The 17797-nt window shown below is 44.5% G+C and overlaps 2 protein-coding genes across 2 annotated transcripts; both read right to left on the bottom strand.

The window, feature by feature from the left end:
• Positions 1-471: 471 nt before the first annotated feature.
• On the bottom strand, positions 472-3976 carry LOC123113628 (uncharacterized). The gene is made up of 4 exons (XM_044534929.1): positions 3679-3976; positions 1423-2499; positions 1183-1326; positions 472-1100 (listed from the first exon to the last, which is right to left on the bottom strand). The coding sequence occupies exons 1-4, from the start codon at positions 3964-3966 to the stop codon at positions 765-767; spliced, it is 1845 nt and encodes a 614-aa protein (XP_044390864.1). The 5' UTR covers positions 3967-3976; the 3' UTR covers positions 472-764.
• Positions 3977-6588: 2612 nt separating this feature from the next.
• Positions 6589-9894, bottom strand: LOC123113627 (uncharacterized). Its single transcript, XM_044534927.1, has 4 exons — positions 9675-9894; positions 7458-8525; positions 7218-7361; positions 6589-7136 (listed from the first exon to the last, which is right to left on the bottom strand). The coding sequence occupies exons 1-4, from the start codon at positions 9762-9764 to the stop codon at positions 6807-6809; spliced, it is 1632 nt and encodes a 543-aa protein (XP_044390862.1). The 5' UTR covers positions 9765-9894; the 3' UTR covers positions 6589-6806.
• Positions 9895-17797: the final 7903 nt, after the last annotated feature.

The raw sequence follows: 17797 nt of genomic DNA, 5'->3' as shown, positions 1-17797 counted from the left end.
TATCCGGGAATTAATTGGGATATTTCTGAATATCTATGATTGAGCAAACTTAAGATATGGAAAAAAATGCTAAAATATTTTGAACATTACTATGAAAGTTTCTCCACTCCAAGTGATTCAGAATCTCAAAAAACACTTTGGTGATTTTTGAGGATTTTTTTAGAGAAAAGTATTTTAAACCATATAAATACCATTTGTCCTTTTAGAGAATGATTTATAATAAATACTTATATATCTTAAAAAATATTTTTTGAATGGAATAGTGTATGTAATACACCTCATAAATGACTTTAATGAATTGTTTTTTTTTGGGAAAATAAATAATTTTAGTTCAAACCTCTATTTTCAAGGTTCTAGAAAAATAAAAACGGTTCATTTGCTTTTGGCCAAAGTCATATAATACAAAAAATATTCTTGGGCTCTAACCACATGGTGATTGAAAGGGTTTATAGTCTCTGATCACCAATATCGGGGATTCTTGTGGTCTTTTTGGTTCTTTCAAAAAGGAAAAGGAAAAATATCTTTTAGGCATACAAGTGGTGATTTCAAGCCACACCATGAGCAGCCACGGAATCAATCATCTAAACAGCTAGCTACATCAATCCTCTGGATAATCTAGCAAAAGTAAAGCACATGATACACAATACAAACACATGTTCTTCTTTCTTCCAAGCCAGCATAACATAATAATTAGGCCCTGGCTACAGCTACAAGCCCTACAGAACGGAAGGCCACCGCCGACACAGCAACACTTCTACCAAAAGTCATTCCAAAACTATTTCGAGATGGGGCGAACGGATCCCGTCTGTCAGTTCGTTGAGCACCTCCAATCTCTCGCACTCGTGCCACTCCCGGCGGCGGCGGACGATCTTCAGGCCGACGAGCTCCCGATCTTCGTCCTCCACAACGTGCCCGTCCAGCAGGTGGACGCGCTCCAGGATCGGTGACGCCCGCATGATCCGCTTCACAAAGCCGGTCTGCCATGCCACCCCGCCGAAGCCGATGACCATGAGTTCTTTCAGGTGATGGTGATGCTGATGGTGTTCCACTTGCACATCTAGTGATCCTGCAGCACTCGCCTTCTCTGAGTTGTTGACAAACTGCATTCAGATTTCAGAGTTTCAGAAATCTTTCAAACCCCAAAAAGTATAGCGCTTGAAAAAAAAAGTAGGGTAAACATACATGAACATGGAGTGACTCCAGGGCAGGTGCCGCAGCAAGTAGGGTGAGAATCCAGAATGTATCCCAGTTCATTGCCACGTTTGCAAATAATAATTTCTTGAGATGATTAAGCTGGCTGCGAATGGCAGCAGGTTTAATCCACATCTGCATAAATGAAGTGATAATTAAGTACTATCTTATGTAGCGATGCGATGCTATGATCAATAAAAAGACAATATCATTTCAGGAATGACTACTCACCTGACCCCCTCTTAATTGCAGAGCAAGGTACTCTAGCGGTGGCGGAATCCCTAAAAACAACTTGCTTAGTCCACATAAGGAACCATCCTTGGCATTATCTCCAGTTTGCAAGAAGTTCAAACTCACATGCCTAAGTCGAGGCACCTCGCCGTAGTGTAATTCGATTGGCTGACCGCGACAAGCAAATGCTTCAAGACAAGGCAGTGAAGTCAGATAGACTTGTCCAACGTTGCAGTTGTCCAATTGCAGATTCTTTAACTTTGACTTAGGAACACGAATATGAAGAGAATCTCGGTTACGACCGGAATATTTCAGGCTCAAATCCGCCAGCTGCACGCAGTTTCTCAGAATATAACAACAAACGTGTGAAATATGTGAACATTCTTTGCACAGAGTAAGTGCTGTGAGCCTCTGAAACGTCAAGGACTTGGGTGCATCATGATGATAACAATTGGATAGCACAAGTCGTTTCAATCGCACATTCTCGCATTCATCCAATAGCCGGAAGTCATAGCACCAGGAAGAGTTGTCAACGACAAGCTCCAAATCTTCAACGCCCCATCTGCCAATCGCTGATGTAATCCATTGATCATTGCAATTGCTCGTTCCAAAGGTTTGAAGCCTCAGCTTCTGGATAGACCGTTGCTGAACATTGGTGGGGGGAAGAAGGAACGCGTTCACCCGTTTAACATAGCGTCGCATGGCCCAACGCTCATAACGTTGCAGGTGAGTTGTCAGCCGTCGGACTCTCCACATCCAGTCATTGACGGCAAAGAATCGGTCTCTAAAAGCATGACTACCGGCCAACTTCAGTGCATTCTTCTCTGCCACATACCCTGCCTTAGCCTCCACCACCATTTGCTTCAGTTTGTGGTAGCGTGGAGGGAGGATGTCATCAACACCAAGGTCATAACATGTGTGCGAGTGTGCAGGAAGATCCCGCCATCGCTTCGAAAGGATAGTGGTGGTTATCGCCGTCCGTGCATCTAGCTTATCGATGATCATGATTAACATCTCGTCTGGTAAGCTGCTGATCTTGTCCTCACAGCAACTGTCCTGTTCCTCACTCGGACGCATCTAGTTTTTGTTTTGGTGAGACATAAATGAAAAACAGTCAGGGAATTCCAAAATAGTTTGAGCAGATAACTGAGGAACATGCCTTATAAGTAGGCATTAACAACATTACTAGTAAATAGTGCATAAACAAGCAAAACATATGAAAGAGTGTGGTCACCTAAACAATCTAAATAATGACATTAGCAAACACAACAATTTTAAGAGCATATATCTACTATACTACTCCCTCCGTACTATAATGTATGACGTTTTAGCAGTGCAAGTCATATATTACGGTACAGTGGGAGTATATAGGTACCCATTCTGCTGCAAAAGATGGACAGGGGCAGGTGTTCTAGTTGCCCAATTTTTAAATAATAAACTGGGAGATTGAAAAGAGAGAAAATCAGTAGCAACATACACGCAAAACTGCATCGTCTGTACCATACCGCTGGGTTAGGAACGGCTCGTGGTATGGCTTACGGTCCAAATAAGCCTTAAGCTATCCCTAAGGCAAACCCCCTCCCATTTCATGTGTGTAGCGGGAAGCCTCAAAAGAGAGGCTTCTCGAGCTTCTCCGTGCCCCCCCCCCCCCCCCCCCCCCCCGGGTCCCTCCCCGCTAGGAAATATGCGTCTGTTCTCATGTTCCTCTCCTTTTTCACATTTCGCTTCTCAGTTCCCCCCTTTATAATTATTTTCTCAAATTCGTTGTATGGATGTATGCAAGAACAGTGCCATATTTTCGAAATTTACTTTGCGTTACCATGGATCTCAGATTATTGCACCGCCGAAATGATTTGGTAGCTCTTGTTTTTTATGTGTCATCGCGATACAGTGTTGTGTTCGCTCTTCGTTGATGTATATGGGTGTTTTAGACTTACCACAGTTACCAAATACTCCCAAATAAGCTCAACTGCCAGAAGCCATTCCAAACAGGTGGCCAAAAGTAGAGATGCTTCTCTGCGCCGCTGCTTACACGAGGCTCATTCGGACAGCTAGGTTATGCACAAGCTGAAGCTATCCCTAACCTAGCCTACAGCACCAGTAGTACAGCTCAACAAACATGGAGCAATCCTCCAGGATAAAGACTCGTCTGACAGACTGACACCATTTGGCCGTGAGTTGCGACTGGATGGTTGTAACGGCCGGATGCAAAACATTCAACATAAATCGCGAGGATGGAATGGATGCCGTACGTACCCGTTTCGGGGGTGGGTGGGCGGCGGCGGTGCGGAGCTCGGAGGCCTTCCTGAGCCGGCGGTAGCGCGGAGGATCTGCGCCCGTGTCCATCGGATCCAGGGGCCGGCGTCGAGTGGCCGGCCGGCCGGTCGGCGGGGAGTGGGCGGCGGCGGCGGATTCGCGGGGAGGCAATGGGGTGCGCGGCCGATTCAGGTGGACGGGCGGGTTTGGATTGGGGACTGACGGGACGAATCCGACTCCGACGCTGCAGTGCCGCCGCCGGGGAAAATACCCTGTGATACGGTGCATGGCATGATACCGTGCTCCGAGCTTGCATGGTACGTCCGATCTACATAGAGGGCGTGGGATCAGCTCACTTGTGTTTTTATTCATACCTCCCTGTATATTTCCATCTTGCCTTCCAGAAAAGCTGCGCGTACTTGCAAAGTCGTAACATTTTTGCACGTCTCACTTTCTCAGCAACAAGTCTTTGTTCCTGTCCGCTGCCATTCATCAAGATGCAGCCCGCTGGTAAAGCAAAGTATTTTAATCCCATTAACCCAAAATAGAAAGATAGAAAGACCGAAACTCCCACTAACATTGAACGGTGCACAGTACACTGTTGCTCATACAGTTAGCGGAAAAGTAATCGTACATTGTTAGATCAGGATGTATGGGTTAATCAGCACATGCATGTAGTAATTATATTTGTTCTTAAATAACAAGGTAAGTAAGGGGGCGGCGGCGTTTTGGCTCCCGGGTGAACAATACCTTTTTTAAATTTTTTGAACAATTCTGAAAAACTTTGTAGATGATCGTGTTGGTGTCGCAAGCATCCTTGAGAATTTTCATGAGGAACGGAGCAGCGGTGTTTCGTCGGTGAAAAAAACAAAATTACGGTGACATTTGGTCTTCGATTTTTTTTGTGCAGGCGAAAATGCTTATATGTCAAAATTTGCACGTGGCATTTGTCTGGGACAAAGATCACAAAAAAATTTGTCTCAATTCGTTTGACATTTGAAAAAAAAATGGGCCCCGGGAGCAAAGACTGGACACAAACTGATCGTTCCAACATCAGCTACTCAAGGATCCTCAAAAAATAAAAAATAAATCATGAGCTTACTCAATAATTACAAGCAGAGTAATCTCTTTTTCGTTGCGTTGCTCACTTCTCCCGAAAGCCACATATAGGTTTATTTCTTTTGGAATCGGATGATGTATTTCTAGTGTGATCTAGTTTTTTTACTTCATCTATGTGAATGAAACTGAAATGACCGTCCCACAAAAAAAAGAGGCGATAGTGACATGACGTAAGGCTAAGTTGCAAACCAGCAATTTACAAAAGTTTCAAGGTCTCCTTCGTACATTTAGCAGTGGATTGTGTGAATGTGCAATCCTGTCCCTAGGGCACAAATCAAACGGACCACATCTTCTTGTATCACCGTATCATACTAGGGTTGGTATCACTAGATATGCACTCGCCGCCGCCAACTACCCCCCCGCCCTTCGGCCGGCTCACATCAGTCCCGCTTCAGGCGATTTTGGGCCTGAATGACACGGTGCTTAAAGGGCAGCGCTCCGGAGAAATGCTATGCAACTCAAGCCCACTCATCCCTCCAAAAAAAAAAATTGCAACTCGAGCCCACTCGGTGGCTCGGTGCTGCTAGCCTAAGTTTCTACAGTAAAAAAAGTGCTTTGCATGTATTATGTTTCACTCAATCACTCCCCTTTAAAGAAAAGTGTTATGTTTCACTCACCTCCCATAATCTTCTTCACATAATCAATTCTAATCTACACAACGGTGCTTCAATTCGAAATAAGTTATACGGGAAAAAGTGCACATCCACAATATGATCCCATTGAGACGATCAATTACTACTTTCATGGACTGTAAATGTTCAAGTTTTAAGTTAATGTTGGAGGGGTTTTAGACGAACTTCGGCAAATTCCAAGCACCCGTTCAACCCTTCGAAATTTCCTTTTGGCCACTAGCTTCATCACGATGTTTCACATGATTTCGTATTGCAAGTTTTCTATTTTGTGACGGGTGGATTTGCATCTCCTATTGGACCACACAGATATGTTCATGCATGCATGTTATTAACCGATGAATTTTGAAAAAATCCTTGTGCTTGGTCGATCATTTGAAATTTTATTTGACCACCAGCTTAATCTCGTCATTTCACGCAACTTTCGTGTTGTACGTTTTCTGTTTCGGCGATCGTAGACAGGTAGATTACCACACAAACGTGTTCATGCGTGCCAAGTGGTTGAAAGAAAGAGACAACATGGACAATAGTTAACTATGGAGGTTTTAATCCCCCCCCCCCCCACCCCACACACACACACACACAAAAATGTTGTATAAGTTGGGAGATTATGGCAATTATATTGGGTAGAATACGAAGCATATCCAGGAATTATTAGGGATATTTCCAAGTATCTCTGATTGAGCGAACTTAAAATATGAAAAACATACTCAAATATTTTGAACATTACTATGAAAGTTTCTCCACTCCAATAGTTCGGTACCTCAAAAAATAATTGGGTGATTTTTGAGGATTTTTTTTAGAGAAAATAAATATTTTTAACCATATAACTACCATTTATGCCCTTTAAGAGAATGATTTATAATAAATACTTATATATTTTTGAATGGAATAGTGTATGTAACACCTCATAAATGACTTTTAGTAATTTTGTTTCTTGCGAAAATAAATACTTTTAGTTCAAACCTCTATTTTCAGGGTTCTAGAAAATAAAAAGGGTTCATTTGCTTTTGGGCAAAGTAATATTATACAAAAAATATTTTTGGGCTCTAACCACATGGTGACTGAAAGGGTTTATAGGCTCTGATCACCAATATCAGGGATTCCTGTGATCTTTTTGGTTCTTTCAAAAAGGAAAGGAAAAATGTCTTTTAGGCACAAGTGGTGATTTCAAGCCACATCATGAGCAGCCACGGAATCAATCATCTCAACAGCTACATCAATCCTTTGGATAATCGAGCAAAAGTAAAGCACAAGATACCCAATACAAACACATGTTCTTTCTTCCAAGCCAGCATAACATAATCATTAGGCCCTGGCATACACCTACAAGTCCTACAGAACGGAAGGCCACCGGCACAGCAACACTTCTACCAAAAGTCATTCCAAAACTATTTTAGGATGCAGCGAACTCATCCCGTCTGTCAGTTCGTCGAGCACCTCCAATCTCTCGCACTCGTGCCACTCCCGGCAGTGGCGGACGATCTCCAGGCCGACGAGTTCCCGTTCTTCATCCTCCACGACGTGCCCGTCCAGCAGGTGGACATGCTCCAGGATCGGCGATGCCTGCATGATCCGCTTCACAAAGCCCGTCTGCCATGCCACCCCGTTGAAGCCAACGACCATGAGTTCTTTCAGGTGATAGTGGTGCTGATGGTGTTCCGCTTGCACATCTAGTAATACTGAAGCACTCGCCTTCTCTGAGTCAAACTGCATTCAGATTGCAGAGTTTCAGAAATCTTTCAAACCCCCAAAAGTACTGTGTTAGGAAAAAACGCTGGATAAACATACATGAACATGGAGCGACTCCAAGGCAGGTGCGGCAGCAAGTAGGGTGAGAATCCAGAATGTACCCCAGTTCATTGCCACGTTTGCAATGAACAGTTTCTTGAGATGATTAAGCTGGCTGCGAATGGCAACAGGTTTAATCCACATCTGCATTAAACGAAGTGATAATTAAGTAGTATCTTATGTAGCGGTGCGATGCTATGATCAATAAAAGAACAATTCATTGCAGGAATGGCTACTCACCTGACCCCCTCTTAATTGCAGAGCAAGGTACTCTAGCGGTGGCGGAATCCCTAAAAACAACTTGCCTAGTCGACATAAGGAACCATCCTTGCCATTATCTCCAGTTTGCAAGAAGTTCAAACTCACATGCCTAAGTCGGGGCACCTCGCCATAGTGTAATTCGATTGGCTGACCGCGACAAGCAAATGCTTCAAGACAAGGCAGTGAAGTCAGAAAGACTTGCCCAACGTTGCAGTTGTCCAATTGCAGATTCTTTAACTTTGACTTAGGAACACGAATATGAAGAGGATCTTGGTTATAATCGGAATGTTTCAGGCTCAAATCCACCAGCTGCACACAGTTTCTAAGAACATAACAAACGTGTGAAATATGTTCTTTGCACAGAGTAAGTGCTGTGAGCCTCTGAAACGTCAAGGAGTTGGGTGCATCATGATGATAACAATTGGATAGCACAAGTCGTTTCAATCGCACATTCTTGCATTTATCCAATAGCCGGAAGTCATAGCGCCAGGAAGAGTTGTCAATGATAAGCTCCAAATCTTCAACGCCCCATCTGCCAATCGCTGACGTAATCCATTGATCAATGCAATTGCTCGTTCCAAAGGTTTGAAGCCTCAGCTTCTGGATAGACCGTTGCTGAACATTGGTGGGGGGAAGAAGGAACGCGTTCACCCGTTTAACATAGCGTCGCATGGCCCAACGCTCATAACGTTGCAGGTGAGTTGTCAGCCGTCGGACTCTCCACATCCAGTCATTGACGGCAAAGAATCGGTCTCTAAAAGCATGACTACCGGCCAACTTCAGTGCGTTCTTCTCTGCCACATACCCTGCCTTAGCCTCCACCACCATTTGCTTCAGTTTGTGGTAGCGTGGAGGGAGGATGTCATCAACACCAAGGTCATAACATGTGTGCGAGTGTGCAGGAAGATCCCGCCATCGCTTCGAAAGGATAGTGGTGGTTATCGCCGTCCGTGCATCTAGCTTATCGATGATCATGATTAACATCTCGTCGGGTAAGCTGCTGATCTTGTCCTCACAGCAACTGTCATGTTCCTCACTCGGACACATCTAGTTTTTGTTTTGGTAAGACATAAATGAAAAACAGTCAGGGAATTCCAAATAGTTTGAGCAGATAACTGAGCAACATGCATTACTAGTAAAAAAAATAGTGCATAAACAAGCAAAACATATGAAAGAGTGTGGCCACCTAAACAATCTAAATAATGACATTAGCAAGCGCAACAATTTTACGAGCATATATCTACTATACTACTCCTTCCTTACCATAATGTATAACGTTTTAGCAGTTCAAGTCATATACTTCCTCCGTTCCTAAATATAAGTCTTTTTAGAGATTCCACTATGGACTACATACGAATGTATATAGACATATTTTAGAGTGTAGATTCACTCATTTTGCTCCGTATGTAGTCCCTTATTGGAATCTCTAAAAAGACTTGTATTTAGGAATGGAGGGAGTATTACGGTACAGAGGGAGTATATAGGTACTCCATTCTGCTGCAAAAGATGGACAGGAACAGGTGTTCTAGTTGCCCAATTTTTTAATAATAAACTGGGAGATTGAAAAGAGAGAAAATCAGTAGCAACATACACACAAAACTGCATCGTCTGTACCTACCGCTGGGTTAGGAACGGCTCGTGGTATGGCTTACGGTCCAAATAAGCCTTAAGCTACCCCTAAGGCAAAGCTTCTAGGTGCGCGTCCCTCTCTGCTAGGAAATATGCCTCTGTTCTCATGTTCCTCTCCTTTTCACATTTCGCTTCTCAGTTCCCCCTCTTTCTAATTATTTTCTCAAATTCGTTGTATGGATGTATGCAAGAACAGTGCCATATTTCCAAGATTTACTTTGCGTTACCATGGATCTCATATTATTGCACTGCCGAAATGATTTGGTAGCTCTCGTTTTTGATGCACTGCCGAAGTTTATTTATAATTATTGCACTGTACCAAATACTCCCAAATAAACTCAGTTGGTAGAAGCCATTCCAAACAGGTGGCCAAAAGGACAGATGCTTCTCCACGCCGCTGCTTACACGAGGCTCATTTGGACAGCTAGCTTATGCACAAGACCTAGCCTACAGCACTAGTACTGCTCAACAAACTGACACCATTTGGGCGTGAGCTGCGAATAGATGGTTGTAACGGCCGGATGCAAAACATTCAGCATAAATCGCAAGGATGGATGCCGCACGTACCCGTTTCGGGGGTGGGTGGGCGGCGGCGGTGCGGAGCTCGGAGGCCTTCCTGAGCCGGCGGTAGCGCGGAGGATCTGCGCCCGTGTCCATCGGATCCGGGGGCCGGCGTCGACTGGCGGCGGCGGCGGATTCGGGGGGAGGCAATGAGGTGCGGGGCTGATTCAGGAGGGCCGACACTGCCGAGCGCCCTTCGGCCGGCTCACATCAGTGACAGTCTTCTAGCGATTTTGGGCCGTTTGTTGCGTGCAAATATTGTCGGGCCTGAATGACACGGTGCACACATGGGCATCGCTCCGGCCTCCGGAGAAACGCGATGCAGCTCGAGCCCACACGGTGCCGCTAGCCCTATAAATTGTGGTTTCACTTTCCTTAAAAAAAACTTTCCTCAAAGAAATGTACTATCATGTTTCACTCACCTCCCTTAATCTTCTTCACATAATCAATTCTAATCTACACAACGGTGTTTCGATTCGAAATAAATTCTACTCCCTCCGTCCTTGAAAGAGTGTACTTACAACTTTGTTGAAGGGTCAAACAATTTGACTGAGTTTGTGCAAAAAATATATCAATATTTGTGAAACCAAATAGGTACATGATGAAAATGCATTATATCATGAATCTAATACTACTAATTTGATGGCATAAATATTGGTACATTATTGTATATGCAATCAAACATAAAAAGGTTTAACTTTTCAACAAAGTTGGAAGTACATTCTTTTAATGACGGGGGAAGTACACGAAAAAGTGCACACCCGCTTTATGGTTTCATTGAGACGATCGGTTACTAATTTCATGGACTGTAAATGTTCAGTTTCATGTCAATGTTGGAGGGGTTTTAGACGACCTTCGGCAGATTCTGAGCACTAGGTTGACCCCTCGAAATTTCCTTTTGACCACTAGCTTCATCTCGATGTTTCACATGATTTTCATATTGCAAGTTTTTTTGTTTTGACGATCATAGACGAGTAGATTTGCATCTCCTATTGGACCACACAAATGTGTTCATGTGTGCATGTTATGTTTTAAAAAAATCCTCATGCTTGGTCAACCTTTTGAAATTTTATTTGACCACTAGCTTAATCTTGCCATTTTCACACAACTTTCTCTTGTACATTTTCTGTTCCGACGATCCTGGACGAGTATATCTATATCTCCTAGTGGGCTACACAAACATGTTCAAGTGTGCATGTTACGAACCGATAAATTTTGGCAAAATTTTAGCACCGGGTTGACCGTTTGAATTTTTCTTTGACCACTAGCTTCATCTCGCAGTTTCACACAACTTTTGTGTTGTACGTTTTTCCATTTTGACGGTTGTAGATGAGTAGATCATCAAGACTGACCTTTTGGAGTTGTTCAACTATCTTCATGCCGGCCAACTTGAGCTATTTAGGCTTAATTTTGGTGAGATCGTGTTATTGCCGGAGATTAAGGAGGTTGGGCGGATCCAGCAATTTAGACCCTTATGTATTCTTAGTGTCACCTTCAAGAGACCGTTCAATATTAGTGCCACTAATCGGCTCAATACGGCTGCAGACCATGTCGTCCGATCATCTCAAATGATGTTTATGCAAGTAAGAAATATACTCGATGGAGTAGTGATCCTTCATGAGACCATTCACGAGATGCACCGAAAAAACATGAGTGGGGTAGCTTTCAAGATTGATTTTGAAAAGGCCTATGATAAGGTCAAATGGTGCTTCCTTCAAAAGGCCCTAAGAATGAAAGGATTCTCTGATAAATGGCGCCAGTGGATCCAAAATTTTGTTGCTGGAGATAGTGTGGTCGTAAGTAAATGATGACGTAGGCCATTTGTCGTGGGATCAACACCGCAGATGTCCTAGTGAAAGGACTTAAGCATGGAGCCATCACAACGTAGGTTAGCTTGAAGGGGTTGAACGGGATGAGTGACATGAGTTTACCCAGGTTCGGCCCCTCACGATCGAGGTAAAAGCCTACGTCCTGCTTTGAGTTGTATTGCTTAAGTATCGATTACAAGGGAGCAGATTCGCTTGATCTAGCTATCGATTGATTGTAACTTAGCTTTACCCGCCGCAAGGGCTCGCTTTTATATACACAGGTCAAGGCCCTGGGCTTATAAGAGTCCAGGTCAGGTCATACTTCGTGACCGACCCTGGTTCTAAGTCGCCTTGCCTTGCTAGGCAAGTCGCCGTCGTGCGGCTTACACTTCCGGGTCTTGCACCGTCTTCTGGCCTTGGGCCTCCGTCCGACTCACCATGTAAGTCGCCTCCCTTATTCATGTCTTGGTCTCTTGGGCCTGTCTAAGGCCTTACTGGTAAGTCGCCAACATCCTAACCCAACCCTTTTAGGGCAGGTCATATCGTGGGGTTATATCCCCAACATTAGGCCCCAGATTAATTTGAACTTGTTCATGTCAATCTTCAACTTCTCAGGTTGGCGAGTCTTGTTTAATTCTTCTCAATATTTGACCTTGGAATAGATCTTCTTAACCCGCCATATAAAGGATGACGTCATCTTCATAAATTCAAAAAAAAACTCATGACATCACAACGGATCTTTCATATTAACTGACCATTCAGAGAATCGAGGCGCCCTTTTCATTGTATAAGTTATTACGCCTACTTGATTTTTGCACATGCATGTTACTGTTCCTCCCATTTTTTCCTTATCAACCCATGGCGGGAGTTTCGCCCTACTCCACGATATCGTGTTCTTAGACCATCGCAAATACTACGAAACAGACGGCTCTACTGCATGAACCGCCCGCTTATGAACCTTCTGATATCGTTTGCAAAGACTTGTAGTGAAAACATGGTATAGGCCACCATTGAGCTGCTTTGGATTACTCTGATATCCTGACTGATTACCTTGCTACTGGTTACCCTGACCAGACTGTTTATTATGACCACCATGGTTACCTTGACCTTGATAGCCATAATTTGAGCCGCCACCACCAAAGACGCACCCATGAGAACCAGATCCTGACCCACCGGGCAGCCCATTGTTATTGCCATGATGCTGACTGAGGCTATAATTCCTGAACTCTCGCATAACATAACAATCCTTCCAAGCGTGAGTGGATGCCCTGTTGGGAAGATTGTGCTTTGGGCAAGGTTCATTAAGCATTGCCTCAAGATTGAAAGGTTTTGCACCACCAAACGGCGGTTTACCATTACCATTATGGCACTGGTTTTTATATCTAGTGTTGGTGTTAGACACTAGATCTGATCCGCCATCGGGGTGCCTCCGCTTACCACCATTACCCTGGTTGTTGCCATTATTCCCTGCTACATTCTGATGCTGACTTTTACCATTGCTATTCTTCTTGCTCTTGCTGGATTTATCCTCATCATCAGAACCAGGGTCCTTATTACTATCCGAGTCTGCATACGGAGATCACCCATGTCATTGCAATAGCGGTTAAGCCGCCCGAGCTTCTGCTTGAGAGGCAAAAAACGACAGTTTTTCTCCAAGATTAGGACAGCCTGAGCCGCCGCAAGGTTATCAAAGGAGTGAATAATGGTCGAGACCCGCCGGACCCAATGGTGGGCTGACTCGTCCTCGCACTATACGCGATGATCCAAATCAACAACCGTCAGAGGTTGCTTGCATGTCCCTTGGAATTTTTTTTATGAAACACGCCTTCAACGCTGCCCATGAACTGATAGAATTTGGAGGTAAACCTTTCAACCATGTACGATCTGGCCCTTCCAACATCATGGTGAAATACTTGGCACAGACAACATGAAAGTGCAACTATCCCTAGGTGGTTTTGGTAATTCATAACAACATATAGCTCATTGAGCTAATGCTATTCCAAGACAACTATTTCAGGAAAGCTCAATGAATGGCATGGCATGGATGATGAAAGTGGATCCCTCAAAATATTAAGGACAAAGGATTGGCTCAAGCTCAAATGCTCAAGACTCCACATTTTACATTTTAGTGATTCAAGATCACATTGAGTCTATAGGAAAAGCCAATACTATCAAGGAGGGATGAGGTGTTGCTTAATGAGCCTCTTGCTTCAAGTGCTTAGTGATATGCTCCAAAACCCTCAATCACTTTCTCACATCCACATATGACCTAAAACTGAAGTCAAAATCGGTCCCACCAATTCTTTCTATCCGGCGCCACCGAGTTCATTATCATAGCCACTGCCACAAACCCTAGGCAAATCGGTCTCACCGATAGGGATCTCGGTCTCACCGAGATGGGATTGTAATCTCTCTGTTTCCCTTCGTAACGTTTCGGTCTAACCGAAGTGAGCGATCGGTCCCACCGAGATTGCAATGTAAACTCTCTGTTTCCCTTTCGTAACATTTCGGTCTCACCGAAAAGAGCGAATCGGTCCCACCGAGTTTACCTGACCAACTCTCTGGTTAGCTAATTACCAAAATCGGTCTCATCGAGTTTGTGTAATCGGTCTCACCAAGATTACATTATGCCCTAACCCTAACCATATCGGTCCTACCGAGTTGCATGTCGGTCCCACCGAAAATCACTAACAGTCACTAGGTTTACTGAATCGGTCCGACCGAGTTTATTGATTCGGTCCCACCAAGTTTGGTAAACTGTGTGTAACGGTTAGATTTTGTGTGGAGGCTATATATACCCCTCCACCTCCTCTTCATTCATGGAGAGAGCCATCAGAACAAACCTACACTTCCAACTTACCAGTTCTGAGAGAGAACCACCTACTCATGTGTTGAGGCCAAGATATTCCATTCCTACCATATGAACCTTGATCTCTAGCCTTCCCCAAGTTGCTTTACACTCAAATCTTCTTTCCACCAGATCCAAATCCTATGAGAGAGAGTTGAGTGTTGGGGAGACTATCATTTGAAGCACAAGAGCAAGGAGTTCATCATCAACGCACCATTTGTTACTTCTTGGAGAGTGGTGTCTCCTAGATTGGCTAGGTGTCACTTGGGAGCCTTCGACAAGATTATGGAGTTGAACCAAGGAGTTTGTAAGGGCGAGGAGATCGCCTACTTCGTGAAGATCTACCGCTAGTGAGGCAAGTCCTTCGTGGGCGACGGCTATGGTGGGATAGACAAGGTTGCTTCTTCGTGGACCCTTCTTGGGTGGAGCCCTCCATGGACTCGCACAACCGTTACCCTTCGTGGGTTGAAGTCTCCATCAACGTGGATGTACAATAGCACCACCTATTGGAACCACGACAAAAACATCCGTGTCTCCAATTGCGTTTGAATCCTCCAAACCCTTCCCTTTACATTCTTGCAAGTTGCATGCTTTAATTTCCGCTGCTCATATACTCTTTGCATGCTTGCTTGAGTTGTGTGAAGATTGCTTGACTTGTGCAAAGATAGCTAAAATCCGCCAAAGTCTAAAATTGGGAAAAGGTTAAGTTTTTATTGGTCAAGTAGTCTAATCACCCCCCTCTAGACATACTTCAAGGTCCTACACAACATCATTGACATCCAACATCTCCATGGTTAACTCATAACTCTCAATCCAAGCCTCGGGAGGGAGATCAGCTGTATAGTTGGGCCCCTTGCGAGGACCCTTAAAATCTTTGGGCAGACGCTCATTACGCAAAGCCGGTAATAAACACGGCACACCAACCACCCTGGAAATTGTCCCGGCTCCCACTGAGGTTGAAGGGGTCACTAGTGGCTGCTGATAAGCCCCTAGTTGAGCCACCGCTGTAGCCTCACGACGGGCTCTAGCTGTTGGGAAACGTAGCATGCAATTTCAAAAAAAATCCTACGCTCACACAAGATCTATCTAGGAGATGCATAGAAACGAGAGGGGGAGAGTGTGTCCACCTACCCTCATAGACCGAAAGCGGAAGCATTAACTTAACGCGGTTGATGTAGTCGAACGTCTTCTCGATTCAACTGATGAAGCATAGAACATACGTCACATCCGAGTTCTGCACACGTTCACCTCGATGACGTCCCTCGAACTCTTGACCCAATAGAGGTACAGACGAGTAGATGAGTTCCATCAGCACGACGGCGTGGTGACGGTGATGGTGATGTGATCCGCGCAGGGCTTCACCTAAGCACTATGACTGGAGGAGTAAATGGTGGAGGGGGGCACCGCACACGGCTAAGACAATTGATGTGCCTAGAGGTGCCCCCTACCCCCGTATATAAAAGAAGGGGAGGGAAGGAGCCCGACCCTAGGGCGCGTGCCATGGGGGGAGTCCTACTAGGACTCCAAGTCCTAGTCGGCCCCCTTCCTTCCAACGGAGGGGAAAGGGGAAAGAGAGGGAGAGGGAGAGGGAAAGGGGGCCGCGCCCCCTCCCCTCGTCCAATTCGGACTCCCCATGGGGGGCGCGCACCACCTAGCTACTCATGGCCTGCATCTCTTCTCCCACATGGCCCATGAGGACCATTACTTCCCCGGGGGGGGGGGGGTCCAGTAACCCCTCGGTACTCCAATAATTATCTGAAACACTCCGGAACCATTCCGGTGTCTGAATATAACCTTCCAATATATCAATCTTTACCTCTCGATCATTCCGAGACTCCTTGTCATGTCTGTGATCTCATCCGAGACTCTGAACAACCTTCGGTCACCAAAACACATAACTCATATAACACATATCGTCATTGAACGTTAAGCGTGTGGACCCTACGGGTTCGAGAACTATGTAGACATGACCGAGGCACCGCTCCGGTCAATAACTAACAACGGAACCTAGATGCTCATATTGGTTCCCACATATTCTACGAAGATCTTTATCGGTCGAACCGCAATGTCAACATACGTTATTCCCTTTGTCATCGGTATGTTACTTGCCCGAGATTCCATCGTCAGCATCTTCATACCTAGTTCAATCTCATTACCGGCAAGTCTCTTTACTCGTTCTGTAGTGCATCATCCTGTAACTAACTCATTATTCACATTGCTTGCAAGGCTTCATATGATGTGCATTACCGAGAGGGCCTAGAGATACCTCTCCGATACTCGGAGTGACAAATCCTAATCTCGATCTATGACAACCCAACAAACACCTTTGGATATACCTGTAGAGCATTTTTATAATCACCCATTTATGTTGTGACGTTCGATAGCACACAAGGCATTCCTCTGGTGTCCGGGAGATGCATAATCTTATAGTCGGAGGAATATATATTTGACATGAAGAAAGCAGTAGCAATAAAACTGAACGATCATTATGCTAAGCTAATGGATGGGTCTTGTCCATCACATCATTCCACTAATGATGTGATCCCATTTATCAAATGACAACTCATGTCCATGGCTAGGAAACTTAACCATCTTTGATCAACGAGCTAGTCTAGTAGAGGCATACTAGGGACACATTGTTTTGTCTATGTATTCACACATGTATCAAGTTTCCGGCTAATACAATTCTAACATGAATTATAAACATTTATCATGAATAAGGAAATATAAAATAACAACTTTATTATTGACTCTAGGGCATATTTCCTTCAGTCTCCCACTTGCGCTAGAGTCAGTAATCTAGATTACATAGTAATGAATCTAACACCCATGGAGTCTTGGTGCTGATCAGGTTTTGCTCATGGAAGAGTCTTAGTCAACGGGTCTGCCACATTCAGATCCGTATGTATTTTGCAAATCTCTATGTCTCCCTCCTTGACCAAATCTTGGATGGAGTTGAAGCGTTTCTTGATGTGTTTGGTCTTTTTGTGAAATCTGGATTCCTTCGCCAAAGCAATTGCTCCAATATTGTCACAAAAGATTTTCATTGGACCCGATGCACTAGGTATTACACCTAGATCGGATATGAACTCCTTCATCCAGACTCCTTCATTTGTTGCTTCCGAAGCAGCTATGTACTCTGCTTTACATGTAGATCCCGCCACGACGCTCTGCTTGGAACTGCACCAACTGACAGCTCGACCATTCAATAAAAATACGTATCTAGATTGTGATTTAGAATCATCCGGATCAGTGTTGAAGCTAGCGTCGATGTAACCACTTACGACAAGCTCTTTGTCACCTCCATAAACGAGAAACATATCCCTAGTCCTTTTCAGGTACTTCAGAATGTTCTTGACCGTTGTCCAGTGATCCACTCCTGGATTACTTTGGCACCTCCCTGCTAAACTTATAGCAAGGCACACATCAGGTCTGGTACACAACATAGCATACATGATATAACCTATGGCTAA

This window comes from Triticum aestivum, chromosome 5B (genome assembly GCF_018294505.1).
Source record: "Triticum aestivum cultivar Chinese Spring chromosome 5B, IWGSC CS RefSeq v2.1, whole genome shotgun sequence".
NCBI classification, from domain to species: Eukaryota; Viridiplantae; Streptophyta; class Magnoliopsida; order Poales; family Poaceae; genus Triticum; species Triticum aestivum.
This window is presented reverse-complemented; position numbering and strand designations above follow the sequence as displayed.

Coding starts and splice junctions, on each gene's coding strand:
- LOC123113628 (XM_044534929.1), bottom strand. CDS start 3,966: ATGCACCGTATCACAGGGTATTTTCCCCGGCGGCGGCACTGCAGCGTC. Junction 1,327..1,422: donor TGCAATTAAGAGGGGGTCAG/GTGAGTAGTCAT, acceptor TCATTTATGCAG/ATGTGGATTAAACCTGCTGC. Junction 1,101..1,182: donor TGGAGTCACTCCATGTTCAT/GTATGTTTACCC, acceptor ATCTGAATGCAG/TTTGTCAACAACTCAGAGAA.
- LOC123113627 (XM_044534927.1), bottom strand. CDS start 9,764: ATGGACACGGGCGCAGATCCTCCGCGCTACCGCCGGCTCAGGAAGGCC. Junction 7,362..7,457: donor TGCAATTAAGAGGGGGTCAG/GTGAGTAGCCAT, acceptor CGTTTAATGCAG/ATGTGGATTAAACCTGTTGC. Junction 7,137..7,217: donor TGGAGTCGCTCCATGTTCAT/GTATGTTTATCC, acceptor ATCTGAATGCAG/TTTGACTCAGAGAAGGCGAG.